At 35.6% G+C, this 27649-nt stretch overlaps 3 protein-coding genes across 4 annotated transcripts; all 3 read right to left on the bottom strand.

Annotated features, from left to right (window-relative positions):
- Nucleotides 1-254: 254 nt before the first annotated feature.
- LOC112697962 (uncharacterized) lies at nt 255-3545 on the bottom strand. Its single transcript, XM_025751374.3, has 3 exons — nt 1897-3545; nt 762-1820; nt 255-664 (listed from the first exon to the last, which is right to left on the bottom strand). Exons 1-3 carry the CDS (start codon nt 2563-2565, stop codon nt 386-388), a joined length of 2007 nt encoding a protein of 668 aa, XP_025607159.1. The 5' UTR covers nt 2566-3545; the 3' UTR covers nt 255-385.
- A 2479-nt stretch (nt 3546-6024) lies between these two features.
- LOC112697963 (S-adenosyl-L-methionine-dependent tRNA 4-demethylwyosine synthase-like) lies at nt 6025-10068 on the bottom strand. The gene is made up of 8 exons (XM_025751375.3): nt 8935-10068; nt 8560-8675; nt 7977-8152; nt 7534-7724; nt 7364-7450; nt 6929-7086; nt 6614-6824; nt 6025-6528 (listed from the first exon to the last, which is right to left on the bottom strand). The coding sequence occupies exons 1-8, from the start codon at nt 9778-9780 to the stop codon at nt 6373-6375; spliced, it is 1941 nt and encodes a 646-aa protein (XP_025607160.1). The 5' UTR covers nt 9781-10068; the 3' UTR covers nt 6025-6372.
- Nucleotides 10069-10186: 118 nt separating this feature from the next.
- LOC112697961 (probable methyltransferase PMT28) lies at nt 10187-14887 on the bottom strand. 2 transcript variants are annotated; one of them, XM_072198493.1, is made up of 9 exons: nt 14518-14817; nt 13249-14364; nt 13014-13163; nt 12441-12711; nt 12247-12339; nt 11940-12114; nt 11604-11846; nt 11170-11370; nt 10187-10792 (listed from the first exon to the last, which is right to left on the bottom strand). In XM_072198493.1, exons 2-9 carry the CDS (start codon nt 14113-14115, stop codon nt 10594-10596), a joined length of 2199 nt encoding a protein of 732 aa, XP_072054594.1. In that variant the 5' UTR covers nt 14116-14364; nt 14518-14817; the 3' UTR covers nt 10187-10593. The 2 variants fall into 2 exon arrangements, with proteins under 2 accessions (XP_072054594.1, XP_025607156.1); XM_025751371.3 differs by having other exon boundaries at nt 13249-14887.
- Between the last annotated feature and the right edge of the window lie 12762 nt (nt 14888-27649).

The raw sequence follows: 27649 nt of genomic DNA on the forward strand, positions 1-27649 counted from the left end.
ATATATATGAGAACTTGAGGAAAGTAGAGAGAAATTATCAATTGAAATTAAAGAAGAGAGAGGATATGAATATATTTTTTTGGTTAGGTAGGGTTGGCTCTATAATATAAAACATGATAATATTTCATTCTATCATAAGTCATATCTATAACAGATAATTTAATTCTCATATAATACAACATTGCATAATATATTATATCCAATAAGGACATATGGTATATGTATTAAGGCTTAAATATATAGTACGAGAAATATGAAAGTAATGAAGAACTCAGAAATTGATTGAAGTTTTAATTGTGTAATTCTCAGTTTATCAATTCTTATGCACATAGGGGTTTGAGAGAAATTTGTAAAGAAAAAACACTGTGCCAACTAAAGCTTTTCTCTACGGTAATGCTACAGTTGTTGTGTCTCCTGCAAGCTCATGTTCTCCAATGCCAAATTTGGTGCCCTCTAAGGTTGCGGCATTGGCCACAAGATTTCCATCTTTAATCTTGACGGGGCTAACCTCAGAGAGAAGGTCTAAGCATGGTGCTGGTATTTCACATACCCCTTGAAGCAGGGAGTGAGCATTAGAATACCCTAAAACAAATTGTTGAGTGACATCACTCGATGGATCATAAGCTAAAGGAGGCCCAGATGTCGACGGATAATAAGCTGAAACCTGCATCATCTCAATCAAACAATTTAACAAATCAAGATTGACATCAATCAATTGTACTAAGAAAAGATCAACTGAAACGGTAGATGATCATACATACAGGATATCCAGATAATGATGGTTCATCAGGTTGGGGAACACGAAACTTCAATTCCAAGTCGAGAAACTGAAAATCTAGGACATGGATGTAGTATCGTGACACGTCAATGGTGCCAGATGCCTTGCGAGACTCAAACATGGCCAGTTGATGGAACCAATACGAAGCATCCTTTAAGGCGTCCATGGCAAGGCGACGGCCTTGGACGGTGGTGAGATCGCAGGAGAGAGCAATGTAGGTGCAGAGGGCTCCCAGGTTGAAGAGAACAGAGGCCTTCTCCAAATGGATGTTATGCTGAGAAGAGTGCTGTTGAGGGTTGATGGCATTGTACCAAACAAAGATAGGTGGGTTGGGTGAGGCATTCATAGGGAAGACAGGCTCAATCATGCAAAGGCATTTGTAATAACGCATGAGGCAGTCACGGCGAAGGGGTAGCGAAAGGTCATCACGCAGCATCTCATTGCGCAATTTGTGTAGCATTTCCAGAAGGCCATCTACTCTCTCTGCCACACTCTCAGAGTATTTGAGGACAAAGTAACTGCGCAGGGACTCATAGAGATTCAAGGGCTCACTCTTCTTCAAAGGAATGAATGCAAGAATATCTGATGACAAAGAAGACAAGGAAGATGAGAGGATTGCCGAATCTGTTGGATAAGGAGGAGGCATGTCCCATGGGTAAGCCACCAGCTTTCCATACTTCATCATCTTGAAAGGATTGTACTCCGAGAGGTTGAGGTCAATGTACCTTTGTTTTCGTGTTCGTTTTCGTTCTCCGTACATCAGCTTGTGTTTCTTCGAGGGCCTGCAGCAAATCCCTCTAACTAATATCTCAGGGATACATTCTGCATCATGATCAAGAGCACAAGATTCGACCTTTGAGTATACTCCAGGTCGCTCGGATTCGGGTAGGATGGATGATTGCCTCTGACGAGCCTCTGCCTGAAAGAATCTCTTCTTCTGGTAAAGATGAGTTACCCAGGTTGGGTCAAAAGAGCGGACATGTTTCCGTGCAGCCGAATCAGTAGGTATCAGTGCATATGCTCTACGATAAAGCTTATAAACCTAAACATCATCATCATCAATTCATCATCATTAGAATGAAGAATAAATGTAAAATCAATCAAGAGTGAAGACTGACCGATATAAACGATAGGGCACATCGGTGTTGTTGGAGAGCGTAACTGGCGTCGTTGTTGTTCAGTTCTTCCCGTAATTCCAGCTCGGAAGCCTGAGCGGAGAAGAGGCGCTGCAGAAACTCCGCGAAGACGAGAGTCAAATCGAGGGTGGCGACCACGTCCTTGGCAAAAACCTGCCAGAGTTGGAGGAAGAAATTGGCGGCAACTTTGAAGGCTTCCATTGCAAGGTGACGGCCAAGGGCGGTGGTACGGTCGCAGGAGGCAGCAATCTGGCTGTAGATGGCTCCGAGGTTGAAGACAACAGCGGCCTTCTCCAATTGGATGGCGCTGCGCTGTGAGGAGACCCCATCCTGATGGTCAGGGTTGAAGGCGTCGTACCAGACAAAGAGAATGGGGTCGGCGTCGGAGGAGAGAGAGGTGAAGAGTGACTCAACCATGGAAAGGCATTTGAAGTAGTGGAGGAGGCAGTCACGTTGCATGGGAAGGGAGAGGTCCGCTCTAGGCTCCACCATGTCCCGGCGGCATTTGTTTAGGGTTTGGAGAACGCTTTCAACTTTTTGTGCATCGCTCTCGGAGTATTTTGAGGCTACCAACTTACGTAACGGCAGGTACAGCTCCACCGGATCAGTCTTCTTCAGTGGGATTGACAGCACCCGATCATTGTTGTTCATGGCGGCGTCGAATTATGATACGATTAGGAATCACTGAAATGGAATTGGATATGGATATGCAAATTCCGCACCCCTCCCGTCCCCCTTTTAACTTTGCCGCATAAAAAAGTGCCTTGTGTTTAGCGTATTTATCTCTTCTAATAAGTTGTTAAGGAGACCTAACCTCCCTCAAATCTGATGAGTGTTGACAAATCAAGTTTGGAATTTAAAGCAAAGTATTAAGGATAAATGATAGGTCGATAATCAATTCCTCTGCATTTCCCCCGTTTTCATTCCATAATCCTTCTGCAGTAAGGTCGTCTGTAAAAAACAAAGAAAGCAGGGATACAATCTAGAGTTTACAGATGTCAATGCTTCTAAATTATATGCACCATGACCACAAATTGCAGTAATAGAGGTACTGATTTAGAAACGCAAGGCTTGGATTCGTGTGGCATTGGTTGTTCAAATGCAATGATTTCTAGTTTTCTACAGAGAATAAGTAATCTTCTGAAGTGGATAAGCAGTTGAGCAAGTATCAATGCCATGAAGCTTGCAAGGATGTTGTCCCGATTCATCAAGTTAGTGAAAATCTAATAAATATCTTCATTCTTCACTCAATTCTATTCTTTACCAAATAAATTTTTGGAAGTGTCACATCCCACAGCATCTATAAAAAGATACATTTGAAAAACCAAAAGCTCATGAGCTTTCATCATTTTTTTTTTTTTTGTGTTTTATAAGTCAAAAGTATTCAAAGAATATGGTAACCTTTTGTTGAGTACTTTAGTCTCTGTTTTATTTTCTTAGTTTTCTACTGTAATAAGATTTACGTTTAATGTGTCGAGCTCTCTTTTTTAAAAAAAAAACAAAAAAAACAAAAAAACAAAAAAACAGAAAAACAAAAAAAAACAAAAACCTTCTCTTAGTTTAAATTAAAAACTTACCTATTTAAATTAGAACATATTCTCTGACCCAAAAATGAAAAAAAAAAAATAAAACACGATTAAATATTTTATGATATATCTTGTAAAAAATAAGTGTCCTATGAGTGGAGTCTTTTCATTAGAAAATATTAACGTATTCAAAATTTCAATTATTTTTTTTTTTGTGTCAAAATTTTCAATTATCTGAACTTATTATAGACCTGATGTAAAAACTTTGTCGTCATATATTATATGTGTTTCAATTCCAAAATTCCCCAACAAAATTCTAGCTTTTTGTCTTATTCTTATTGGCCGGAATATTCTGTGTACCCAATCAAAATCCAAGATAGTCAACCAAATCATACATAGGTAACATAATAACATCTTGTATTCTATTTATTAAATTAGATTAAAGGTCTGATTAAGAGTTCAAATGGAAAAATTAACTCTTGCATCATCTTATTCACAAAATTGAGCATCGTCAGCTAAGAGAGAACCGAATTACTGAGTTGGTAGATCCGTAAAAGAGTTTTAAAATTACAAGTAAGAAGACAGCCCTAGCTCAATTGATAAAACCATATGCTTTTTAATATGCTGCACCTAGGTTCAAATCTTGGTGAATGTGCCAAGTGTTGAATATGAGCCTTTTAGTGTTGTATGGGTGTGTGTAGCGTGAGTGTGTTGTGATACCTAAGATTGGAGGTTATCCAATCTATCTGACCACAAAAAAAAAATAGGTAAGACGGCCTTACTAAAAGACTATTGTCTAGGAACTGCAGTGAAAAATGAAAACCCTAATACTGCAAGTAGAGCAAGAAGTTCTACAAGAATGTGAGCCGGATGCTCAATGATTACTGGCATTTCCAGATTATTATTTACCGCCACGTGTCTAGAAGGAATCAACTCGATATTCCAAAAGGGGCGAGCCATAGCCAAAAGATCGCGTCTAGAAGAAGAGGCACCATAGCCTTGCACCCACAAGTACCTAAGATAAGGCGCATTGCAGCAATGGCTAGTGCACGCTCACTGAAAAAGGAACAGCCTCTCATTTCGGGTTTCTGGAGATTCGGACAGCCCTCTATCAGACTGTCCGACATAGCCAAGTAACATCCATCTGACATTTTGGCTGTATTGCCCAATGTAGCCAGCGACGCTGGTCGGTAAAACCCCGGGTTGGAGAAAAAGAGCAAATCTTCTAAAGCTTGGTTTACTTGTATAGTTTCATGTTACACAAATGCTTAAACCTAGTGTCAATATGATTGCTTGCTACACAAGGTCATGTATTTGGTCCTAGTTTATGGTATCTTTTGCTAGGTTTAGTAAGGTTTGCAATTTCCATGCACTACTTAAACAAATAAATCAGAAATAGACACAATAGATTGTGTTAATAAAGACAAGCATATAACATAGCGTGTGAAAGAGTAGTGACCACTTTTCTATAAATTTTAGATAGAAATGGCCCACCGTGCAATTTGTACATCGAGGGCCATAAATATTGCACTAAAACTTTTCCTCCATCAAGGGTTTATTCTGTCCAATCCATTTCTATATTGTTTTGCTTGTTTTATCACTCTCGATATATTGAGAATGACTAATAAATGAGTTTAAGTATAGACCACCATTTACAAAGACATGCTTCTTAGATTTTGAGTGTTTCAGTCAAAAAAAGAAAAAAAATCTCAATCCTGTGAAAACTAAAAGCAGTATGATTACCAATTGAATCATTTTACACAGTTTTCAAAGAATTTAATTTTGATTGTCTAATAGTATGAAATATTTTTCACAAATCACAGTCATCTAATTTTATCTATTTTTCAAGGATCAAGATCCTCCAAGGTAAAAAATTAGTAAAGTGGTAAAATGAAGAGTTAATCACTCTTAAATTAAGATAGTATGGTACACATTTCATGAAGTTACAAAATCAACGGTGATTAACCCCTAACTTTACTACTTTATCAATTTTCTCACTTTAAAGGATATAAATTTGTTTTTTAATAACTATTTATGTGAAAAATAGTTATTTTTACTAATGTAATATGAAAATCAAATCCTTTTCCAAAATATTAAAGGAAGAAATAAATGGCAACAATGTTTTTTAATCTTATAAAATAACCAATTCTTACTTGGTAGTTAGAAAGATAAATCATTTCCCAATTACCCCCATAAGAATTTAAGTGAAAAGCAAACATGGAGATTACAAATTAGTCTTATAAACAATTCAAAAATTCAAACAACTCAAACATGGGAAGAGAGCTTGTGCTCGTGAATTTACTGCCCTTAATTGGGGAGGGTAGTTATTGTTATGAGTACTAAAAAAGACAAAATAATTTATATTCGTAGCTAATTACAAAAATAACCTTGATTTATGTAGGTTAGCACACAAATCAGACAAAGTGGTCCTAACACTTGTCTTGAGCTAAAGGTTAAGATGGCAGATTAATTAAATTATTGATAGGGACTACTAAGGAAAATTCCCAGAAAAGATGGTGCAATGTGAAGGCATGTTTTAGCGAGAAAAAGGTAAATCTGACTTCTAACATACGGCACTTGCAAATAATTGAAAAAGCATTCTATACCACTGTGGTTTCAAAGAATACAAAGTGGTAAAATTTGGATACAAGACATAAACACAGTCATTAACTGCAAGTGATATAGCTTACCACTAATATGTGATAATAGTAATATATCAAAACTAAAAACATCACTTATGAAATTGGAATCTAAGAAAATGATTGAGTGGAGAAAATCAAAAGGGGCAAAAATGGGAAAGCTCAACATATCATTCCAATCTCAATTTCAAAAACATCACTAGTGCAGGACTCTATATTGTGACATTTAAGGTATTAAGGCTAAATACACTGCCAAGGTTGTTTAACCTATGTATACGGGCTCCCCGAATTTTCTAACCTGATTGATTGCGACTTGATTTATGATGTCGTCTCTCTTTCCTATATCTTGATTGTTCAGGATCGAAACCACCTTCCTGTGCTCCATAGACAGCCCATGAAGGTGTAGCAGTCATGTAATCTGTGCTGTCAAAAGTTCTTCCAGACGCCACCTGATTTTAAATGAAGTTTCATAAATAAAATAACAACTCAAAGTCGGTTCAGCATAGCAGGAAAGCCAGGAAAACAGACACCTACCAGGTCATGAAATTTATCGTAGTCTATCCATGTATACCACTTGTCATCAATCTTGAACTTCTTAGTCTTTGCTAAGAGAACACAACATGAATGAGCATGTTCACAAGCAACTTCATACTCCCCTTGGCTTTTCAGAGCAAGGGCCTCTGAAAAAGCTTTCACATCAGCATGCCAAGGCACATTTTCCATCGTCAATTTTGATGTGGCAGAGCTGCAAAAGAAAATCAAGAGATAATTGTCACTGAATGGTGCTTTTGACAAACGAGAAGATATCTTGAGCAAAGAGGGTGCACAGAAGAGAAGGAAGAAGCATACGAGCCACAATATGTAACTCCCTTGATTTCAACAAAGTCAGGTTCTCCAATACTAAAGAGCTTGTAATAAGCATCAACATCTTCAGTGTTCCAACCTTTCACCAATGTCAAGCGGTATACAGTTCTTTGATGTTTTTCCTTCAGGGCTGTCAAGGAATCCTGGCACATAATAGACCAGTTGATCAAGAGAACATAGAATATATCAAATGGCAACATAAAATAAACTGATATAGGATAAAGGACCATATACTAAGGATCCTCAATTTGAATCCAAACCAGAGCTTGGCAACATCAGGCAGGAAAACTACATCTCTATAAAACTGTAAGTGAAATTACACATTTCACATCCTATGCTTATTGTTATTGATTACTGTGATGATTTGTTATCAGAATATAATTTCACACAGTTTTTCACTGTCAATTAAAATGGACTCACAATGAATCGTTCCCAGAAATCTCCAAAGAGTGGCCTATCAATTGCCTTCAAGGAGTCTTTTGTTGCAGCATCTACACTGACATATAACTGCAAGACACAAACAAGAAAATTAAGTTTGGCTCGTATACAAGCATGTTTTAAGATGTGAAACTCTGGAAGCTACACAAAACCTGGGTGAGAGGCTTCATTGACTTTATTTTATCTGGAAACTGTGCATTTGTCACCAGAAAAGTGGAAATTCTCCTTTTGTGCAGTTCATCCACAAGTGTATTTATCTCTGGATACATAATAGGTTCCCCAACAAGAGATAATGCACAATGTCGTGGTGTAAGACCTTCGTTTAGTCGCTCCAGGGTAACTCCTACGATAAAGTTAGAGTGGATCAATTAAAGTGATGACAAAGATATTGATTATCCCACCACAACAGCACACATGCATATATTTGGAGGTGAGTCCTAAAACTGAAGTCATTACATGCATAAAAGTGCAACCCCTAGCAAAATATTGAAATAGGAAACTTTTTTGTCAGCTCTATTGTCTAACTGTGTGGGTTCATCAATCAGCAACATAGCTTCATACTATGAAATTATCAAGCATAAAAACATAAATTTACCAGGAACTCCTTTCATTTGTTTAATCATATTTGAATGCATCTCTATTGCAGAATTTACAATCTCTATTGGATCATCCATCTTCCATTGCCAACTTTTTCCCACTGGATTTGTGTGATGTCTCCAACAAAAAACACATTTATTTGCACAGGCCAGGCTAGGGGTTGCCTCCATGCACCTATTCATTCAAAAAAAAAAAAAGGGGGAAAACCAAAAGCAAATGTTTAGTGAAAATGATTCCAAAATACCAATGACTGGATAATAAAATTAAGGCTACTACAGTATGCCAAAGTAACAATAATATACCACATGTTTTTCTTCCATATATTTATTTATTACCTTCTCTTCCTTTTCTGTTAATTTTTTTAAAATTATTGATACACTACAATGTGATGAGATTTACTCTTACATTACAGAGTGCAGTATTATAAAAACTATGAAGGTCAGGCATAATGAAACTAACGTAGTGAATAAATATCTATAGTTGCCATCTAAAAGAAATCTAAAAGTTGTAGCACCTCAAGCATAATGAAACTAACAGTACCTAAAACAAATAAAAGAGCACAGTAAGGCAAGTTACTTTACCTATGGCTCTCAATACCATAGAATGAATGCTTGTAGCAACCACCCCGTCCTCGAAGCTGTGACTTGGTCCATCTACAAATCTTAACACCGCTATGCGAACCAATAATTTTATACCCCTGCAAATTGACAGTGAACATCAATAAACCAATATATGAAACTCTAAAGTCTAATATGCTTGCTTCTCTAAACCAATAATTTGCAAATAGCAAATTTCTGCACGGCATTATATCCATAGATGTCATTATATAAAGCACAACCTAATGGTTTTTAGATCACATTCCGCAATTTTTAGCAATTGTAGTAGTTACAATACCATAGCAACACCAACTGTATCTGCAATTTGAAACCAATACTATTACAATGATGATATTATACCTGCTTCTCTAAATTAGCTCTAATAACTGGAGTCACCATTTCCCTTTGGCCATTCACTTTTCCATTTCCATTACCATTACTCTCAGCTGCCGCTGCCGTCTTCTTCCTTGGTGGCACCTTCCCAGCAATGTCCTCAAGATCAACAATTTCCTCTTCCTCCAAATCACTCTCTCCTTCAGATTCCTCCTCAGAATCATAAACCCCACACTCCAAATTACCATTAACCCCATTTTCCAAAACCTTGCCTTTCAAAAAACCAACAACCTTCTCACACCACTTCTCAAAATCCAAATCCAATTCACCACCATCAACATCACCTTCCCCTAAAGGCACAACCTCACTCCCACCCAAATCCCTAATCTGCTTCACAAAACCCTTAGCCACCGCATTGAACCTCTCTCCATAAGCTCTACTCCCCACACCAAACACCCCGAACCTACAACCCTTCAGAAGCAACGCCCCAACCCTAAAATCCTTCACGCTCTCCGCGAGCCACGTGGCAAAAAACCGTGCTCCAGAAGGTGGATTCCCATCTTCCCAAGTCGAAGCAACGATGAGAACTAGGGTTTCTTTCGGTAAGTCTTCGGGCTCGTAGCTCTGAGCATCTACGAGGTCGAAAACGACGCCCTTTGAGGCTAAGAGATTGTGGAGGCGCTGTGCTAGGTTTTTGGAAGTTCCGGTTTGTGAAACGAATAGGATTTTGCCACGTGTAGTGTGTTTTGAAGAGAGAGTGAGGGTTTTGAGGTGGCGCAAGCGGCGAGACTTGTAGAGGAAGTAGAAGGTTGTGGCGGAGAAGAGAGCGAGTAGCGTCACACGCGCTGGGAAAGAAGACAATGCAGAGGGCATTTTAGGTATTTCCTTTTTCTCTTGCAGCACTGAAACAAAGGAATGGGGAAGAAGACGACGACGTCATAAACGAATCGTATGATTAATGGGCTTTAATTTAAACATGATAGCCCAATACATTATGGGCTCCTCTTTAATGGGCTCATTGCTTTTTGGGACTTGTGTTTTGGGCTCAGTTTACCATAAACAAAATCAAATACCAACAAAAAAAATTCTGTCAAAAAGAAAAAAAATTAAATTAAATTACCATGAGATTATTTGTTCCTATAAATCTACTTCCTCTTTGTTAGTGTCCAATTTTATTTTCTTAATATAAATTTCTTTATATATTAATTATTTTCCTTTAAGAAAATATCATAAAATAATCTTATGGTTTATAAGATTTAAACTGGCTTACAAATTGGTATACACTACAAAGCTTGAAGATAACATTAAGCCAATAATAACTACAACTATTACAAAATCTAATATACAAATGGAGGTTGGAAAATGTAAAAATAAAAACAGGTATAGAATCATTTGAATTTGTTAGATGAAGAATGACTATGGAAAAACTCCCTCGTCAATTTTAGTAATTATTCACATGCAGTTGTCTTTATATGAAGATAATAGTATCATCTAACAATTTTTAACTTGTCATCTTCACACAAAAATAAATGCACGTGAATTTTCACCGTCAAATTTTCACTCTTTAATTTGAATGAATGAAGGTCTTGATGATTTAAGCCGAATTGGCTATTTTTGTGATTTATATGGTGTGGTAGAAGGAAGAAACTTTGATGCATGATGCATATAAGGAAGAAGATTAATAATTTAAGGCCTCCATATAGTTTTCTGTGCACATAAGATACCCTCTTTGTCTTGAGCAAAGGTCATTCTTATCTCCCATTTCATGCTTCTAAGTATTTCTTCCAATGGATTAAGAATTTCAACTTTGTCACGTATGATACTCCATCCTCCAGGCCTTAACATTCGATCCATCTCAACAACAATAGATACAGGTTGCTTGCACCTGCAAAACTCAATCCTTAAATTTATTATTATTTTTCTTTTAATATGAATGCTGCAAACAAAAAAATACGATAGAATTACTCGTATTATATCAATTATAATATGGTATCAGAGTCTATCCTATGATAGTTATTGAGTGGTATGCAGATGTTCGGTCGATTCTAATAATGTCATGAACCATCACTATCTCAAAACTTAATCTAACTTTGAATTCTAAAAGCTCTAATACCATATCATAAGTTAGTATTTTGTGACATATAATTCTAGGTGAAAACTCACAATAATTCTAACTTCACTATGAACAAGAAGTGAAACTAAAATTGATGTCATGGAATAACACTTGGAAACTGAAACTTTAGGAAAATTGCATATTGATACCTGTTTTTGAGCCGTGAGAATAAATGATCAGCATGCAAAAGATCATATGTTCTTGGGTAAGTACCAAATGACTCGCACCAATCATGGTAGACACCAATTAGGCCGCGTTCAAAAATGATGGGAAGTGTGTCCGGCGCGTGAACAGGTACTACATTCATCACCCAGACATTCGGTTGAGACCGAGAGAGGGCAGCAGCGAATCTGTGTTTTTGCAGCAGAACAAATTATCATCAACCATGTTTCTAGCATATTTTCATGTGCATTCAAATATGTATCAGAGAAAAAAAATATGCAGCTCCTTAAGTATATTTAGTGCATGTATGAATGAGAATTTAAATGTGCTATAGGAGCATAGATAGCATACAAGTATTTCTGTACTACAAGCTCTATGACTTTCACATCAAGTAAAAAATCGAGTTGTTTCGCAGGCCTACCCTCCATAGATGGTTTTCATGTCCATTACATTTCGGATGCTCGGCCAGTTAATGCCCAATCCATTGAGATAGGACCTGTTAACAACAGCATTCCAGTGGTTCATGTCAGCAACCAATTTCTCTTTGCTGCTTATCCAATCAGGATATGATTCAAGCCTCTTTGGCCATTGCTCGGGCCACTCTGCTCCATGTTGTTCAATTCCAATTGGAATGCTGTGCAAACAACTCTTCATTCGAACATACCTATTTAGATAATAAGGTAAGTCATATGATGTAGAAAGCCAAGTTGGATAAATCATGAAGCAGTTTTGGCAAAATAATGTAACAGAAGCATACCATGCTGCATCAGGATTTTCACTCTCTTTGCAAAGTGGTGGAATTTTCTTCCTCCTCAATTCATATATCTCATTTCCTTCAGGCTTTTGATATATTTTAACTCCAACTTCACCAACGTCGTCACTTTTATGTGCCAGAACATTCCAACAAATAGATGCTGTCAATGAAGTCATGGCTGCAAAAGAAAAAGATGCATCAATGTTACTTGTATAGCAATGCAAGAATGTACCACAAAAAAAGAGAAGATGGGGGTGAAGAAAATAATGAACTGCAAGAAACAGTTTGATTTAAAGTGAGACTGACCAACCTTCTTCTTCTTCAATGCTGTCATGTTTAGTCGACATAATAAAGTATCCACTCGGTCTTAGAATCCGATTCATCTCGAACAGAAGCTTACCCCCTAAAACAGGGAGAAAAATTGAGTTATTGTTGTAATATGATAAGTAGAATTTGGAGAACAGAACCATTACTTCAAAAAGGTGCAAAGAAATGGACACAAACCATTCGAATGCCAAGGGATGCTGCAACCCCCACAATGAATAGCATCAAAAGCTTGACTTGGAAAAGGAAGCCTTCTTCTACCAAAAGGGCTAACTACTGCCGGAAAGCCACGTTCGAGTGCCACCTGAGCTAAGTCCACTAGATCATGCTTCAAGCCTAGGGTCAATGTTAAAACATCTCTATCAAGAAGCGCAGCCACGAAACTTGAATCTGAACACCCAATTTCAAGGACAACACGAATGTTTTTTCCCCACTCAATGTCTGGTACCATCTGTAATATTCAGAACAGTATTCAAAACGTTTCCAAAATAATCATGTTGTTAAAGGCACAGATGCATTTCTATCCTATTGTTCCTAAAGAGAGCACCTTTGTGAATGTGAAAATATCACTGATCAATGAGTGTGCTTGTGTAAACAATAAGTGGAAACATATTTAAGATGCAACATAAACACCAAGCTTGAAACTAGATGCTTCCTAGGAAAATGCAAAACGCATGTCCTCAAATTACTAACAATATATCATGTTTGTGAAATAAAACTCTAGCTGTTGCAACACCCTAATAGAACACTTACCTCTTCAATTGACTCAAGATAGTGCTGAATCCCACCTTTGAACTCAGACTGGTTTTGAGGAAAAGTAAGATACTCGCCGGACTCCACCAACCAACTATGCTTCTTCATGTAAGCAGCGAGTCTCGGGTGTGCAACATTCTTGAACAATATCTGCACTGACACAAGATGTTTATACCATTAAGGAAGATACACTTCAACTCACCAACACTTAATCTAACTTTTTCAGTTCATGTACCTTTGATTTGCTCTCAGGCCATGGTTGCGAATACCCGTATCCACCATGAGGAAGAGGAACCAAACACATTACTGGCGCCCTTGGACAACTCCTCTCAGTATGACGGTAACTCTGAACCTTTCCACCACCAACTTCAATATCAATACAAGGAATATAGTTATGCTTGCTCCGAGTACTACACGATTTCCACTTATAGCTAGCATTTGGATCAAACAATGGCCCTTTAAACTGTCCCTTGCTTGTTCCCACACCTCCATCTTCAAACAGTTTAGAATCCTGATCCAGAGATTCAGCTAAACCACTGTCACCACCATCATCCATTTCAAAATCCACACCCACTTCACCATCACGATCAGACCCTTCTTTTTCACCTTCCAACTCTCCTTCACTCTCCTCTTTCTCTTCCTTATCATCTGATTCATCATTACCATCAGATTCAGACACTTCATTTGCTCTCACTTTATCTTTATCTCTATCATTCTTATGCACCCTTTTATGTGGTGCCACCCCTTTGTCATGTTCTGGAGGTACGGTGGCAGAACTATTACCCTTCTTTTCATCCTCCCCCAACACATCCTTCTCCTTATTCGACACGCCACCAAAATTTTGCTTTTCCTCTGCCTTAGTCTCCTCCTTCTTGTGTGGTAGTTGTGTTTGTGTTTGAACCCCTTTAGAAGAAGTAGAAGAGGAGGAAGAAGGTTCTATAATGTCTTCAAAGCTTTCCCTTTGTGTGGTAATAGACGAAGACGAATTCGAGAACACCCCCCACACAAAGATGAAGCACAAACCCAACATTGTCACAGCTGTCATCTTCACCCATAACCCATATGGGCGTTTCACTTTCCTAGCCAACTTTGCAATGGCCATCAATCACTCACTCTAAATTCACCACTATCCCAAAATCCTCTAGAATTCAACTAATCTTGCACGAATCGAATCGAATCGAATCAGACCGAGTCAAGCCACTATATCTAAAATCACAAATCCACATCCACTACACTCTAGCTAATCTAATTGGGGCAAAATCAGCTAACAATGAAGTAAATTTCTCAGTTCTCACACACCCTTAATCTAAAAATCTGAAGTTCAGCACAAGCTAGCTTTATTCATCTACATCTAAGTAAAAGATTAAGAAAATGTTGAGAACAAACATAGCAATATTCACTCACAACCTAATAGGCACCAAGCTAGATTTATCATATATGAATCTAATAGGCACTTTATAGTGAAATTTTAAATGAAATTCTCAAATCTGAGAAGGCACCGTACCTGATGAAAGTGAAGATAGTTAAGGTGTTACTGTTGATAGGAGAAGTGTCAGTTTCAAAGTGACTCAAGAAGAAAAGAATAGAAATAAATGAGATTTTGGCAAAAATAGAAAATGGGTGTTTGAGTTATTGGAGGTGGAAATCAAGAAGAGATTAAAAAGATGATTTTTTTTTCCCCTTCCTTTTTTCGTGCTAATATCAGTTTGAGATTCGATTGAGGAATGAAGAGAAGTACAGAGACAACTACTGTTTAGTCAGCGCTTTCAACTGTAAGAAAGCAAAAGCATCAACTTTGGTGGGTTTTTTTTTTTTTTGTCAATGGAAGTCTTTTACTCCAAGTATTAGATATTTTTTTTTTGGGTGTTTACATCTGTTGTAAATTTTCTTCTCTTTTCAATAAATGAATAAAAATAAAATAAAAAATATTGTTGGGTTTGTGTCATTGTGTGAATGTTTTACTCTCTATAAAAATTAATGATATTTTTAATTATTAATGTAATTTTATATAAGATTAAAAATACTATCTTTTATTGTTAAATATATTTACTGTGAGATAAATAATATTAATGTTTTAAAGAAGAAGAATGTATCTTTATTGTGATATAAATTCACAGGGAAAATTAGTGCATATGCCACAATGCTTAAGAGGATTTAATTTACAATAATACACTTAGCTAAAGAAAGTTTGAGCAAATATTCTTCACACTTTTAAATTCTAATTCCTCAAAAAATTGTAACACCCCGTTTATCATTTCATTGACCTACAAGGAGGGGTGTGGTACAAATAAGCAATTGCTAGTGCACATAATTTAGCACCACCATGTTGTTTGATTGCTTGAGCATGGGGGTGATGACAATGTGTCAAACATACCAAAAGTCCAAAAGGATCCAACCAATGTTCTGTACAAATAACATTACTCTTGGTAATGTGGCTTTGACTTGCTAATAACAAGCAATTGCTATGGTACAAACAATTATCAATCTCATACAATTAAAGAATAGGCAAATTCATCACTTCCTTTTTGCCTCATCTTCCCCCACCAATCTCCACATCTTGTGTTTCCAATGGTTTAGGGAAAACTTCATTTTAAACATATATTATTCATAAAATATTCACTAAATAATAACTCATGAATAAAATAAAATGTAACAAATTAAATTATAAGTTAAATTTTAAATTTAATAATTAAATAATAATAAATAATATAATATATGATTTTTTATAAAAAATTTCAATGAAAAGATAGTCTTAATGTACTATGATTATTTATAACAAGTTGTGTGTAAAACAATGCACGTTTGTGCTTAACTTTAAAGAAATATTAGAGATTAATATTTTGAGCTGATATTTTTTTTATATTATTAAAATTTTATAATGAAATTAATACTTAATGTTTAAAGTGTAAGCCAAATAGTCACCAAAAAAAAGTGTAAGCTAAATATTAAAAAAATAATAAATTTTATTGGTTATTGTTTCTGTCCAGGAATCTGAGTCGAGGTATAACTCTTTCTAGTGCCGAGATATAACTCCTTCTTCCGTGTGTATGGAGTTTTCTGTCCTAAGAGCACATATGCCGAGCTATACTTCAGCCCGTCAAGGAATACCAGAGGAGGTTGGGACCTGCAAAGAGACTCCAACGCTCAAGTTAGTAAGAGTATAAGATAAATATCAAATGACTCAGAATGAATAGTGTTGTGTACCTAAGATTGGAGGTGGACGTATTTATAGAATTGTTGTAGTACGATTACTCTAATATTGTGGAGTTGTTACTTAGTGGGATAATTATGTGATAACTGCTCTAGTGAGTTTGTTTAGAGAGATTTGTGGAGAGATTCCTGTGCCATCTGGGTTGGCACGTAGTTATTTGATTGTATATGATAAGTTCGTTAGGAGAGCAAAACACGTACTCTCCACGTACTCCTCCATGTGTGTATTTAGTTTTAACCAAGAGAAAAGTATACGTTACCAAGAGAGAGTCTGCCAACTATTACCAACATGTGATAAATTAGGATTAAACCATGATTAACTTAGATGTGGCTTTATTTAGTAGATAGGCTTCATGTCCAGTCCAACTCAGTTGGCAGATTTTGGCAGATAAAAAGTTGGTAACGTAACACTACTGATATATAAAATTGTCTCTAACAGTTTTTTGCTAGTATGACATAAAAGCTACTTATTTCCTAGTGTATTAAACTAAACGGCACCATCTAGAATTCCTCACAATTTCACATTCACTCTCAACTCTCAAGTCAAAAAATATCCACGGTTCGTCGTTGCTCTCAACCCAGGCGCTACTCAAGGTATGAAATTTTTTTCGTAACCTGATCCGTCCGTTGGCTATAATTTGGCTCACAACTATAAATCGAAATCAATCTGATTAAAACTAAATACACACGTGCAGGCTCAAAACTATAAATCGGAATCAATCTGGTTAAAACTAAATACACACATGGAGGAGTACGTGGAGAGTACGTATTTTGCTCTCCTAACGAACTTATCATATACAATCAAATAACTACGTACCAATCCAAATGGCACAGGAATCTCTCCACAAATCTCTCTAAACAAACTCACTAGAGCAGTTATCACATAATTATCCCACTAAGTAATAAATCCACAATATTAGAGTAATCGTACTACAACAATTCTATAAATACGTCCACCTCCAATCTTAGGTACACAACACTATTCATTCTGAGTCATTTGATATTTATCTTATACTCTTATTAACTTGACCGTTGAAGTCTCTTTGCAGGTCCCAACCTCCTCCGGTGTTCCTTGACGGCTGAAGTATAGCTCGGCATCTGTGCTCTTAGGACAGAAAACTCCATACACACGGAAGAAGGAGTTATATCTCGGCACTAGAAGGAGTTATACCTCGGCTCAGATTAATGGACAGGAACATAACCTATATCCTATAATTAATTGCAAGAGAGAATGAGATTCTTCTAGTTGTATTTTGTGGTTTATGGTTTAGCATTATTTTAGGAATTTGGTTAGGGTTCAAGAACTGTCATCAGTGGAGGTAAACATGAATTAATCTATGGAGTGTATTGTATAATGTCTCCATCAATTAGTTGCTTGAGTTTAGGTTAGTCCATTTTGGTTTCCAGGCTTCCATTTTTTTAATCTGTGATGAATCTTGTTCCCCTTTTCTTTCTAATAATGTAAATCTTGTTATTTATTGCATCTTGTGTTGTCTGTTGATTAAGCATGCAAAATGAATGCTGTGTCTTGATATGTGATTTTGTTTAGCAAATTTCTAATAGAGAAAGTAAAAGCATTGGAAATTATGTTTGAGAATAGAATTTACATCTTTTTTACGAAGATTTTTTTTATTCAAAATGCAAAATGCAAGGGTGGAAATGCTGGTTATCATAGATCATGACGCATATACTGCTCGGTACATGGTCCGCCCACATCTAACTGTGGGCCATGTAAGATTTATTATGTCGGAACTCCGCGGACTCGACCAAGAAGATATATATGATATATATGGTGGCAGAGATCCGGAATGCAAATGACGAGCTGTTTTTAACGCCACATGTCAACTATCCAATATTGTTTCATGCCATATTGAGGCATGAGCTCCACTTCCGCCGGCGTGTCCCCCCAGCCGCCAACGACAATCATGATGGTGATTCGGATGCTGGGAGTAGTGGGGTGATCCAGGCTTCCGGAACTGAGAGTTCGAGTTCGGATGAAGGTTTGGAGCTGTATTTAGCTTTGGCACACTGATATACCAGAGCTTCAACCCACAGCTATCACACAGTGCATGTTAGATGAAGTTTTAATGAGTTTCAAGTTTTGTACCTTCAATTTTTCTTGAACTGCGTCACACAATTCTGGTAGTTGTTTTGTACCTTCAATTTTTCTTGAACTGTGTTACAGAATTCTGGTAGTTTCAATGAGTTTCAAGTTTTGTACCTTCAATTTTTCTTGAACTGTGTTACAAAATTCTGGTAGTTATATCATCATAGGTGAAGAATTTAGATATATATGATGTGAAACTCTGAATTAGATCCCTCAATAATAATCGAGTATATCTGCAAGTATATTATAGGTGCATGTGTATGTTCACTAATTAAATTTTCATATTAGAAAATACTGTTGTAAAATAAATAAAAGAGATAAAATAGAGATGTATAAATAGAAGACTTTATTATTAATATAATTAGCTCAATAATTATTATATATATATAATAATATTATATGTCGTATTGTATATATATACAAAGATAAGAAAAAGTATTAAAAATAAAGAGAGAGAGATTTGCATTTGATACTATCTCAATATAATAAAGATGGTTGATATTACTATTAATATTATATGTAAAGAGTAATAGAAAATAGAATTTAAAATACTTATAAAATAAAAGAAGAGAAAGAATTGTAATAGTAATATAAGGAGAAGGGTATTTGATTGCAACATAAAAAGATGATTGATTTATTTGTATAGAAAGGAAGGAAGAATCTGTTGTTATTGTTGTGTGTCCATATCATGCACTGAGGATGTCTATTTATACATGCAAGGAGGCTATAATTTTCAACTATCATTAAATATAAGGACATTGATAATGTAGCCATTCAGCATGGAAAATATGATCTGTTCATGGTCATCCATTTTTATCCTTATCGCAACACTCCCCCTTGGACGACCATTAAGGATTATTGTCTCATTAAAACCTTACTAAAGGAAAACCCTGTGGGAAAAACCTCAGTGAAGGAAAAAGAGTACGATATCCTTTGTGATGGGGACTGCCTCATTAAAAACCTTGTCAAGAAAAACCCAATGGGAAAAAAACCTGACCAAGGAAAAAAGAGTACAGTCTCCCCCTCTTGCCGACATCATTTAATGTCTCGAAATCGGCGCATCCCAATCTCATGTACCAATCTTTCAAAGGAGGATTTCGGGAGTGACTTTGTGAATAAATCTGCCAGATTGTCACTTGAACGGATCTGTTGGACATCAATTGTCCCTTGATTTTGAAGATCATGAGTGAGGAAGAATTTGGGAGAAATGTGCTTTGTTCTATCGCCTTTAATGTATCCGCCTTTAAGTTGAGCAATGCATGCTGTATTATCTTCAAACAGGACAGTTGGAGCTATCTTATGATCAATCAGTCCACATGATGACATAATATATTGAATCAGACTCCTTAGCCAAAAACACTCGCGACTAGCTTCATGAATCGCCAGTATTTCAGCATGATTAGAGGATGTTGCAGCAATTGTCTGTTTCGTGGACCTCCAAGATATAGCTGTACCACCATATGTAAACAGATATCCTGTTTGAGATCTCCCTTTATGTGGATCAGACAAGTAGCCAGCATCTGCATAGCCAACTAGTTGTGACTTGGATCCATAGGGGTAAAACAATCCCATATCAACCGTTCCATGAAGATATCGAAAAATTTGTTTGATTCCACTCCAATGTCTTTTGGTTGGAGAGGAACTATACCTTGCTAGTAAATTCACCGCGAATGATATGTCAGGTCGCGTATTATTAGCAAGATACATTAGTGCTCCAATGGCACTAAGATATGGTACTTCAGAACCAAGGATATCTTCATTTTCTTCGTTAGGACGGAATTGATCCTTTTTCACATCCAAAGATCTTACAATCATTGGGGTACTTAATGGATGTGACTTATCCATATAAAATCTCTTCAAGATCTTTTCTGTGTATGTTGTTTGATGAATAAATATCCCGTCTTTTATATGCTCGATCTGCAGGCCGAGACAAAATTTAGTCTTTCCAAGATCTTTCATCTCAAACTCTTCTTTTAGAGTTTTTATAATTGTTGGAATCTCTTCAAGAGTCCCAATGATATTTAAATCATCAACGTACACAGCAATTATAACGAATCTAGATGCAGATTTCTTTATGAAAACACATGGGCAGATATCATCATTCTTGAATCCGTTTTTGGCCAGATACTCAGTAAGACGATTATACCACATTCGTCCAGATTGCTTTAGACCATATAAAGATCTTTGCAATTTGACTGAGTATAACCCTTGCGAATATTCATTGGATGGTTTAGATATCTTTAATCCTTCAGGGACTTTCATATAGATATCCCGATCTAATGAGCCGTATAAATAGGCTGTTACCACATCCATTAAATGCATATGCAGTTTATGATATGCAGATAAGCTGACCAAATAACGCAAAGTTATCGCATCCACTACAGGGGAATACGTTTCTTCATAATCTATACCGGGCCTTTGTGAAAAACCTTGTGCCACAAGTCGGGCTTTGTAGCGCACGACTTCATTTTTCTCATTTCGTTTTCTCACAAATACCCACTTATATCCAACAGGTTTTACATCTTCAGGTGTACGGACTATAGGTCCAAAGACTTCACGTTTTGCAAGTGAGTCTAATTCAGCCTTCATGGCTGCTTCCCATTTTGGCCAATCATTTCTTTGTCGACATTCTTCGACTGATCTTGGCTCAAGATCCTTACTTTCATGCATGATATCTACTGCCACATTATATGCAAATATTTCATTGACAATTGTCTTATTCCGGTCCCATTTCTCTCCTGTAAAGACATAATTTATCGAGATCTCGTCATTTTCACAATTTTCAGGTACCTGAACGTCTTCTGGCGTTATATCAGGATTTTGGACAACTGCCGGTGTCTTTACTATGTATTTTTCAACAGGAATCGTATTTACCTCTTTTCTCTTTCGAGGATTTTTATCTTTGGAACCGACAGGCCTGCCACGCTTCTGGCGTGTATTTGCTTCCGTGGCTATTTGTCCTACTGGGACATCAATTCGAATTGGGGCATTTTCCGCCCTGCCACGCTTCTGGCGTGAATTTGCTTCAGTGGCTACTTGTCCTACTGGGACGTCAATTCGAATTGAGGCATTTTCCGCTGGTATATAAGATTTGGTTATCCTCTTTGTATCGGAAAATGCATCAGGCAATTCATTTGCTATTATTTGCAAATGTATAATCTTTTGAACTTCTAATTCACATTGCCCTGATCGAGGATCCAAATGCATCAACGATGATGCATTCCAATTAAGTTCCTTTTCAGGAAGCTTATTCTCTCCCCCTAATGTTGGAAATTTTGATTCATCAAAATGACAATCCGCAAACCGGGCTTTAAACACATCACCAGTTTGTATCTCAAGATACCTCACTATAGAGGGAGAATCATATCCAACATATATCCCCAATTTTCTTTGGGGTCCCATTTTGGTGCGATTAGGTGGTGCAATGGGAACATATATTGCACACCCAAATATTCTTAAATGGGAAACATTTGGCTGCTGGCCAAAAGCTAATTGCATAGGAGAGAATTGATGATAACTTGTTGGCCTCAAACGAATAAGTGCTGCGGCATGTAAAATAGCATGCCCCCAAACCGAGGTTGGGAGATTTGTTCTCATAAGCAAGGGTCTAGCGATTAATTGGAGGCGCTTAATAAGTGATTCTGCTAACCCATTTTGTGTGTGAACATAAGCTACTGGATGTTCAACACTTATTCCATTAGCCATACAATAAGCATCAAAAGCTTGGGAAGTAAATTCACCAGCATTATCAAGACGAATTGCTTTAATTGGATTTTCTGGAAATTGTGCTTTTAATCGAATAATTTGAGCCAGTAATCTCGCAAACGCCAGGTTGCGAGAAGATAATAAGCACACATGTGACCATCTCGAAGATGCGTCTATGAGGACCATAAAATATCTAAAAGATCCACATGGTGGATGAATAGGTCCACATATATCACCTTGAATCCTTTCTAGGAATTCAGGGGACTCAAATCCAATCTTTACTGGTGATGGCTTTAAAATTAGCTTTCCCTGAGAACATGCAGCACAACAAAATTCACTAGTTTTAAGAATCTTCTGGTTCTTTAGTGAATGTCCATGAGAGTTTTCAATAATTCTCCTCATCATGGTTGTTCCCGGATGACCCAAACGGTCGTGCCAAATTATGAATTCATTTGGGCTAGTAAACTTCTGGTTTACAGTGGCATGTGATTCAATTGCACTAATCTTGGTATAATACAACCCAGATGAAAGAGAGGGTAATTTTTCTAATATAACTTTCTTATTTGAATCATGAGTTGTGATACATAAATACTCATGATTTCCCTCATTCATCGTCTCAACATGATATCCATTTCGGCGAATATCTTTGAAACTCAACAAGTTCCTCAGAGACTTGGTAGATAATAGTGCATTATTTATTATAAATTTTGTTCCTCCAGGAAACAAAATTACAGCTCTTCCGGAGCCTTATATCACATTGCCTGAGCCAATAATAGTATTAACATATTCCTCTTTTGGCACAAGATGGGTAAAATATATATCACTTTTGAGAATAGTGTGCGAACTTGCACTATCCGCAAGGCATACATCTTCATTACATATCCTTGCCATTCTTCAAAAACAAATAATAAAATGAGTAATATGCACAGTTAAATTGAATACTTGATCAGAATTATTTTTCTAAGAAACACTGTACATAAAATAATGTCATATACTAAAATTTTATTTTAAAATTTGACACATTTAATAATTTCAAAATTCATATTAATATTTCATTATTTATGTACATCACATTTGAGACTTAAATACATAAATAAAACTTAACAATAAGTTCTTTACATTATTTATTTACATATATACTTCACAATCCCACATATTAAACTATTCCATCATTGATCAAATGACCAATATTTCCTTCAGGGTCCTCAAAGAAATCAGATACATCATAATGAGTGGTGGAGTTCTCAGCATCATTTGAAACAAAATTTGTTTCCTTTCCTTTGTCGTTCTTTTTCAAAGATGCCTGGTAAAGATCGACTAGGTGCCTTGGGGTACGACAGGTACGTGACCAATGGCCCTTTCCACCACAGCGGAAACACTTCTCCTCCGTTGATTTATTCTGCCCGATATTCCTTTCTTTGTCCCACTTCTGGTGAGATCCTCTCTTTTGAACATAATTCTTTTTCCTTCCATAATTTTTCTTGTTATTAAAAGCTTGCCATTTACCTCTTCTGGGGTAATGATTTGCCGCATTTACTTCAGGAAATGGGGCGGCGCCAGCTGGGCGCGCTTCATGATTTTTTAATAACAACTCATTGTTGCGTTCGGCAACAAGAAGGCAAGAAATTAACTCAGAATATTTTTTAAACCCTTTCTCTCGATACTGCTGCTGCAGGAGCACATTCGAGGCATGGAAGGTTGAGAAAGTTTTCTCCAACATATCATGATCAGTTATTTTTTCCCCACACAATTTCATTCGTGAGGTGATTCGAAACATTGCAGAATTATATTCATTTATAGATTTAAAATCTTGTAAACGCAAATGCGTCCTTTCATACCGGGCTTGAGGAAGTATCACCGTTTTCTGATGATTGTACCTTTCTTCAAGGTCTTTCCAAAGATCTGCAGGATCTTTTAATGTGAGATATTCATTTTTCAATCCTTCGTCAAGATGATGACGGAGAAAAATCATGGCTTTAGCTTTATCCTTCTGGGATGCATTATTTTCAATGTTAATGGTATCTCCAAGATCCATTGAATCAAGATGGATTTCAGCATCTAGTATCCATGATAAATAATTGTTTCCAGATATATCAAGAGCATTGAATTCTAGATGAGAGAGCTTCGACATAATGAAAATATTACCTGAGTCTTCCTAAAGATTTGATCAGAGTCTCGTGCTGATAACGTGTTGTAAAATAAATAAAAGAGATAAAATAGAGATGTATAAATAGAAGACTTTATTATTAATATAATTAGCTCAATAATTATTATATATATATAATAATATTATATGTTGTATTGTGTATATATATACAAAGATAAGAAAAAGTATTAAAAATAAAGAGAGAGAGAGATTTGCATTTGATACTATCTCAATATAATAAAGATGGTTAATATTGCTATTAATATTATATGTAAAGAGTAATAGAAAATAGAATTTAAAATACTTATAAAATAAAAGAAGAGAAAGAATTGTAATAGTAATATAAGGAGAAGGGTATTTGATTGCAACATAAAAAGATGATTGATTTATTTGTATAGAAAGGAAGGAAGAATCTGTTGTTATTGTTGTGTGTCCATATCATGCACTGAGGATATCTATTTATACATGCAAGGAGGCTATAATTTTCAACTATCATTAAATATAAGGACATTGATAATGTAACCATTCAGCATGAAAAATATGATCTGTTCATGGTCATCCATTTTTATCCTTATCGCAACAAATACTACTCTTTCTTTTTAACACATTTACTTAATTTAAAATTTGGAAATATTTATTCATTTTTAATATTTACTAAAATAACATTGTTTGTTGCATGGCATGACAAATTTTCGGTAGGTATATTTTTTTTAGTAGAAAATCTTTTTAATTTGTGCTTATTATATTGCTGAATGAGCCATGAGGCTCTTCATTGGAAATTAAACTTATTGGTTTTCTTATTCATCATCGTCCCACTATATACACATACTGACATACATATATACAGAAGGGAAAAGCTCTGCATACAAGCCATTAGGGCTTGTATGCTTTACAAGTTCATTAAACAATAAAATTAAATTACGCGCTGCTCCACGTACGACGCGCTACATTCCTTCTTCTTCTCCTTTTTTTCGATCGTTTCTCTCTGTTTTCTTTCTTCGTTATTCTCGATTTCTATTGTTTTTTGACATCAAACTCTGAAATCGTTTTTGAAGAAGAAGAAGTAGCAGAAGACGAGAAGGAAAAAGAGAAAGAGTTCTGAATTATGCATGATTTTGGGTGTATTTCTTTAAATCCTTTGGGTGTATTTTCTGTAATCTTTTGGGTGTATTTCTATAATCGTTTGGGTGAATTCCTGTAATGTATTTCTGTAATCGTTTGGGTGTATTTTATGTAATCGTTTGGGTGTATTTTCTGTAATCTCTTGGGTGTATTTTATGTAATCGTTTGGGTGTATTTCTGTAATGCTTGCCATTTTTTCTGAAATAAAAAATACACTCATAGATATGAGTCAGATACACCCATAGATATGAGTCAGATACACCCATAGATATCAGTCAGATATCACTTTGGGTGGGTGTATTTCTGTAATCTCTTGGGTGTATTTTATGTAATCGTTTGGGTGTATTTTCTGTAATCTCTTAGGTGTATTTTATGTAATCGTTTGGGTGTATTTCTGTAATGCTTGCCATTTTTTCTGAAATGAAAAATACACCCATAGATATCCGTAAGATATACCCATAGATATGAGTCAGATACACTCATAGATATCAGTCAGATATCACTCAAATACACCCAAAGGGTTACAGAAAATACACCCAAAGGATTTAAGAAAATACACCCAAAATTCGTTGAAGTACATCTTATGCATAATTCAGAACTCTTTCTCTTTCTCCTCCTCATCTTCTGCTGCTTCTTCTTCTTCAAAAACGATTTTACCATGAAAAATCGAAAAAAACAAGAAAACAGAGAGAAAAGACGTAAATGAAGAAGAAGAAGAAGAGGAAAACGAGGAAGAAGAACGTGCAGAAACGAAAGAAAAGGAGAAGAAGAAGAGTAAGAGGAAGAAGAACGTGCAGCAAGAAGAATAAGAAGAATTTCAGAAATCATGAAAATAAAAAAAAAAACGAAGAGGAAGAGGAAGAGGAAGAGGAAGAGGAAGAAGACGAAGGCGAAGAAGAAGAAGAAGACGAAGGCGAAGAAGAAGAAGAAGACGAAGAGGAACCGTTTGAGTGGGGCGCGTGTAGTTACGCTCCATTCAAAATGAGTTAATGCGCGTGTTAATGAAGTTTGGGCTGATAACTTGTAAAACTTGTACGACCTTTTTATTTGTATGTGTAGTAGGCCCCTATACAGAAATAAATTGTTTTATATGCATTTACATTTATTTTAGTATGAAAAACTTGCTTAGCTTCCAGGAACAGCTAGCTGCAAATATGAATAAAAACATGTGAAACAATTATAAAAAAAGAATATTTATCACACTAATATTTAATTTGCTTTGATCTATTTACTAGTGATGCTTGTGATGACGGCTTGTATAGATGAAGAATATATATATAATTGAATTATTTGGTGGTGTTGTCAAGCTCAAGCATATATTGGAGTCACTAGTTACATAAATGAGTTCTTTTGAAAAAAGAGCTTAAAGCATAAGAATTTTTATTAATAGCAGCTTATAAATAAGTTATTTTGTATTTAGATTTTTAGTTATAAAAGTACTTATTTTAAAGTTGTAGTTTTTGGATAAATAACTCAAAAATAATTTTTTTTACAGAAGAGAATGAATATTAAAATAACTATGATAACAAATACTTTTCAATATTGAATGTTGATTTTACATAACCTAATAATTGATATTATGTATGATATGGTAGGTGAAAATAAAAAATAAATATAAAATGTGTGTCAATGTATATTTTGTTGCTGTTTTTTATTTTTTTTTACTCCTATTAAAACTCCCTTCTCTTTTATTGAGGTCAAGAACTTGCTATAATTAACTATAAAAATAATAGCAAGCTATAAAATCACATGTGAAAAAATAAAATTAAAACTAAAATTTCATACCATAGTTAAATACAAATTTAATAATAAAAAATAGAGTGATAAAATGATAAAAAAATATTTAGAAGGAATATATGCAGTAAATTGTTCAGATATAATATTGTCTGAAAATGGTGGTGGAGGATCAAATACTTCCAGCAGATGAATCATTATATAAAAAAGGGGAGGTTTGGAATATTGTGTAAGAATGATGGTGAAATGATGGTGAAAAGCTAGTACTTCTAGCAGATCTTGCGTGGAAAGTTACTGTTTAATCAGTGCTTTCAACTGTAAGAAAGAAAAACATCAACTTTGGTGGGTTTTTTTTTTTTCTCAATGGAAGTCTTTTACTCCAAGTATTAGATATTTTTTTTGGGTGTTTACATCTGTTGTAAATTTTCTTCTCTTTTCAATAAATGAATAAAAATAAAATAAAAAATATTGTTGGGTTTGTGTCATTGTGTGAATGTTTTACTCTCTATAAAAAATAATGATATTTTTAATTATTAATGTAATTTTATATAAGATTAAAAATACTATCTTTTATTGTTATATATATTTACTGTGAGATAAATAATATTAATG

This window comes from Arachis hypogaea, chromosome 6 (genome assembly GCF_003086295.3).
Source record: "Arachis hypogaea cultivar Tifrunner chromosome 6, arahy.Tifrunner.gnm2.J5K5, whole genome shotgun sequence".
In the NCBI taxonomy this organism is placed as follows: Eukaryota; Viridiplantae; Streptophyta; class Magnoliopsida; order Fabales; family Fabaceae; genus Arachis; species Arachis hypogaea.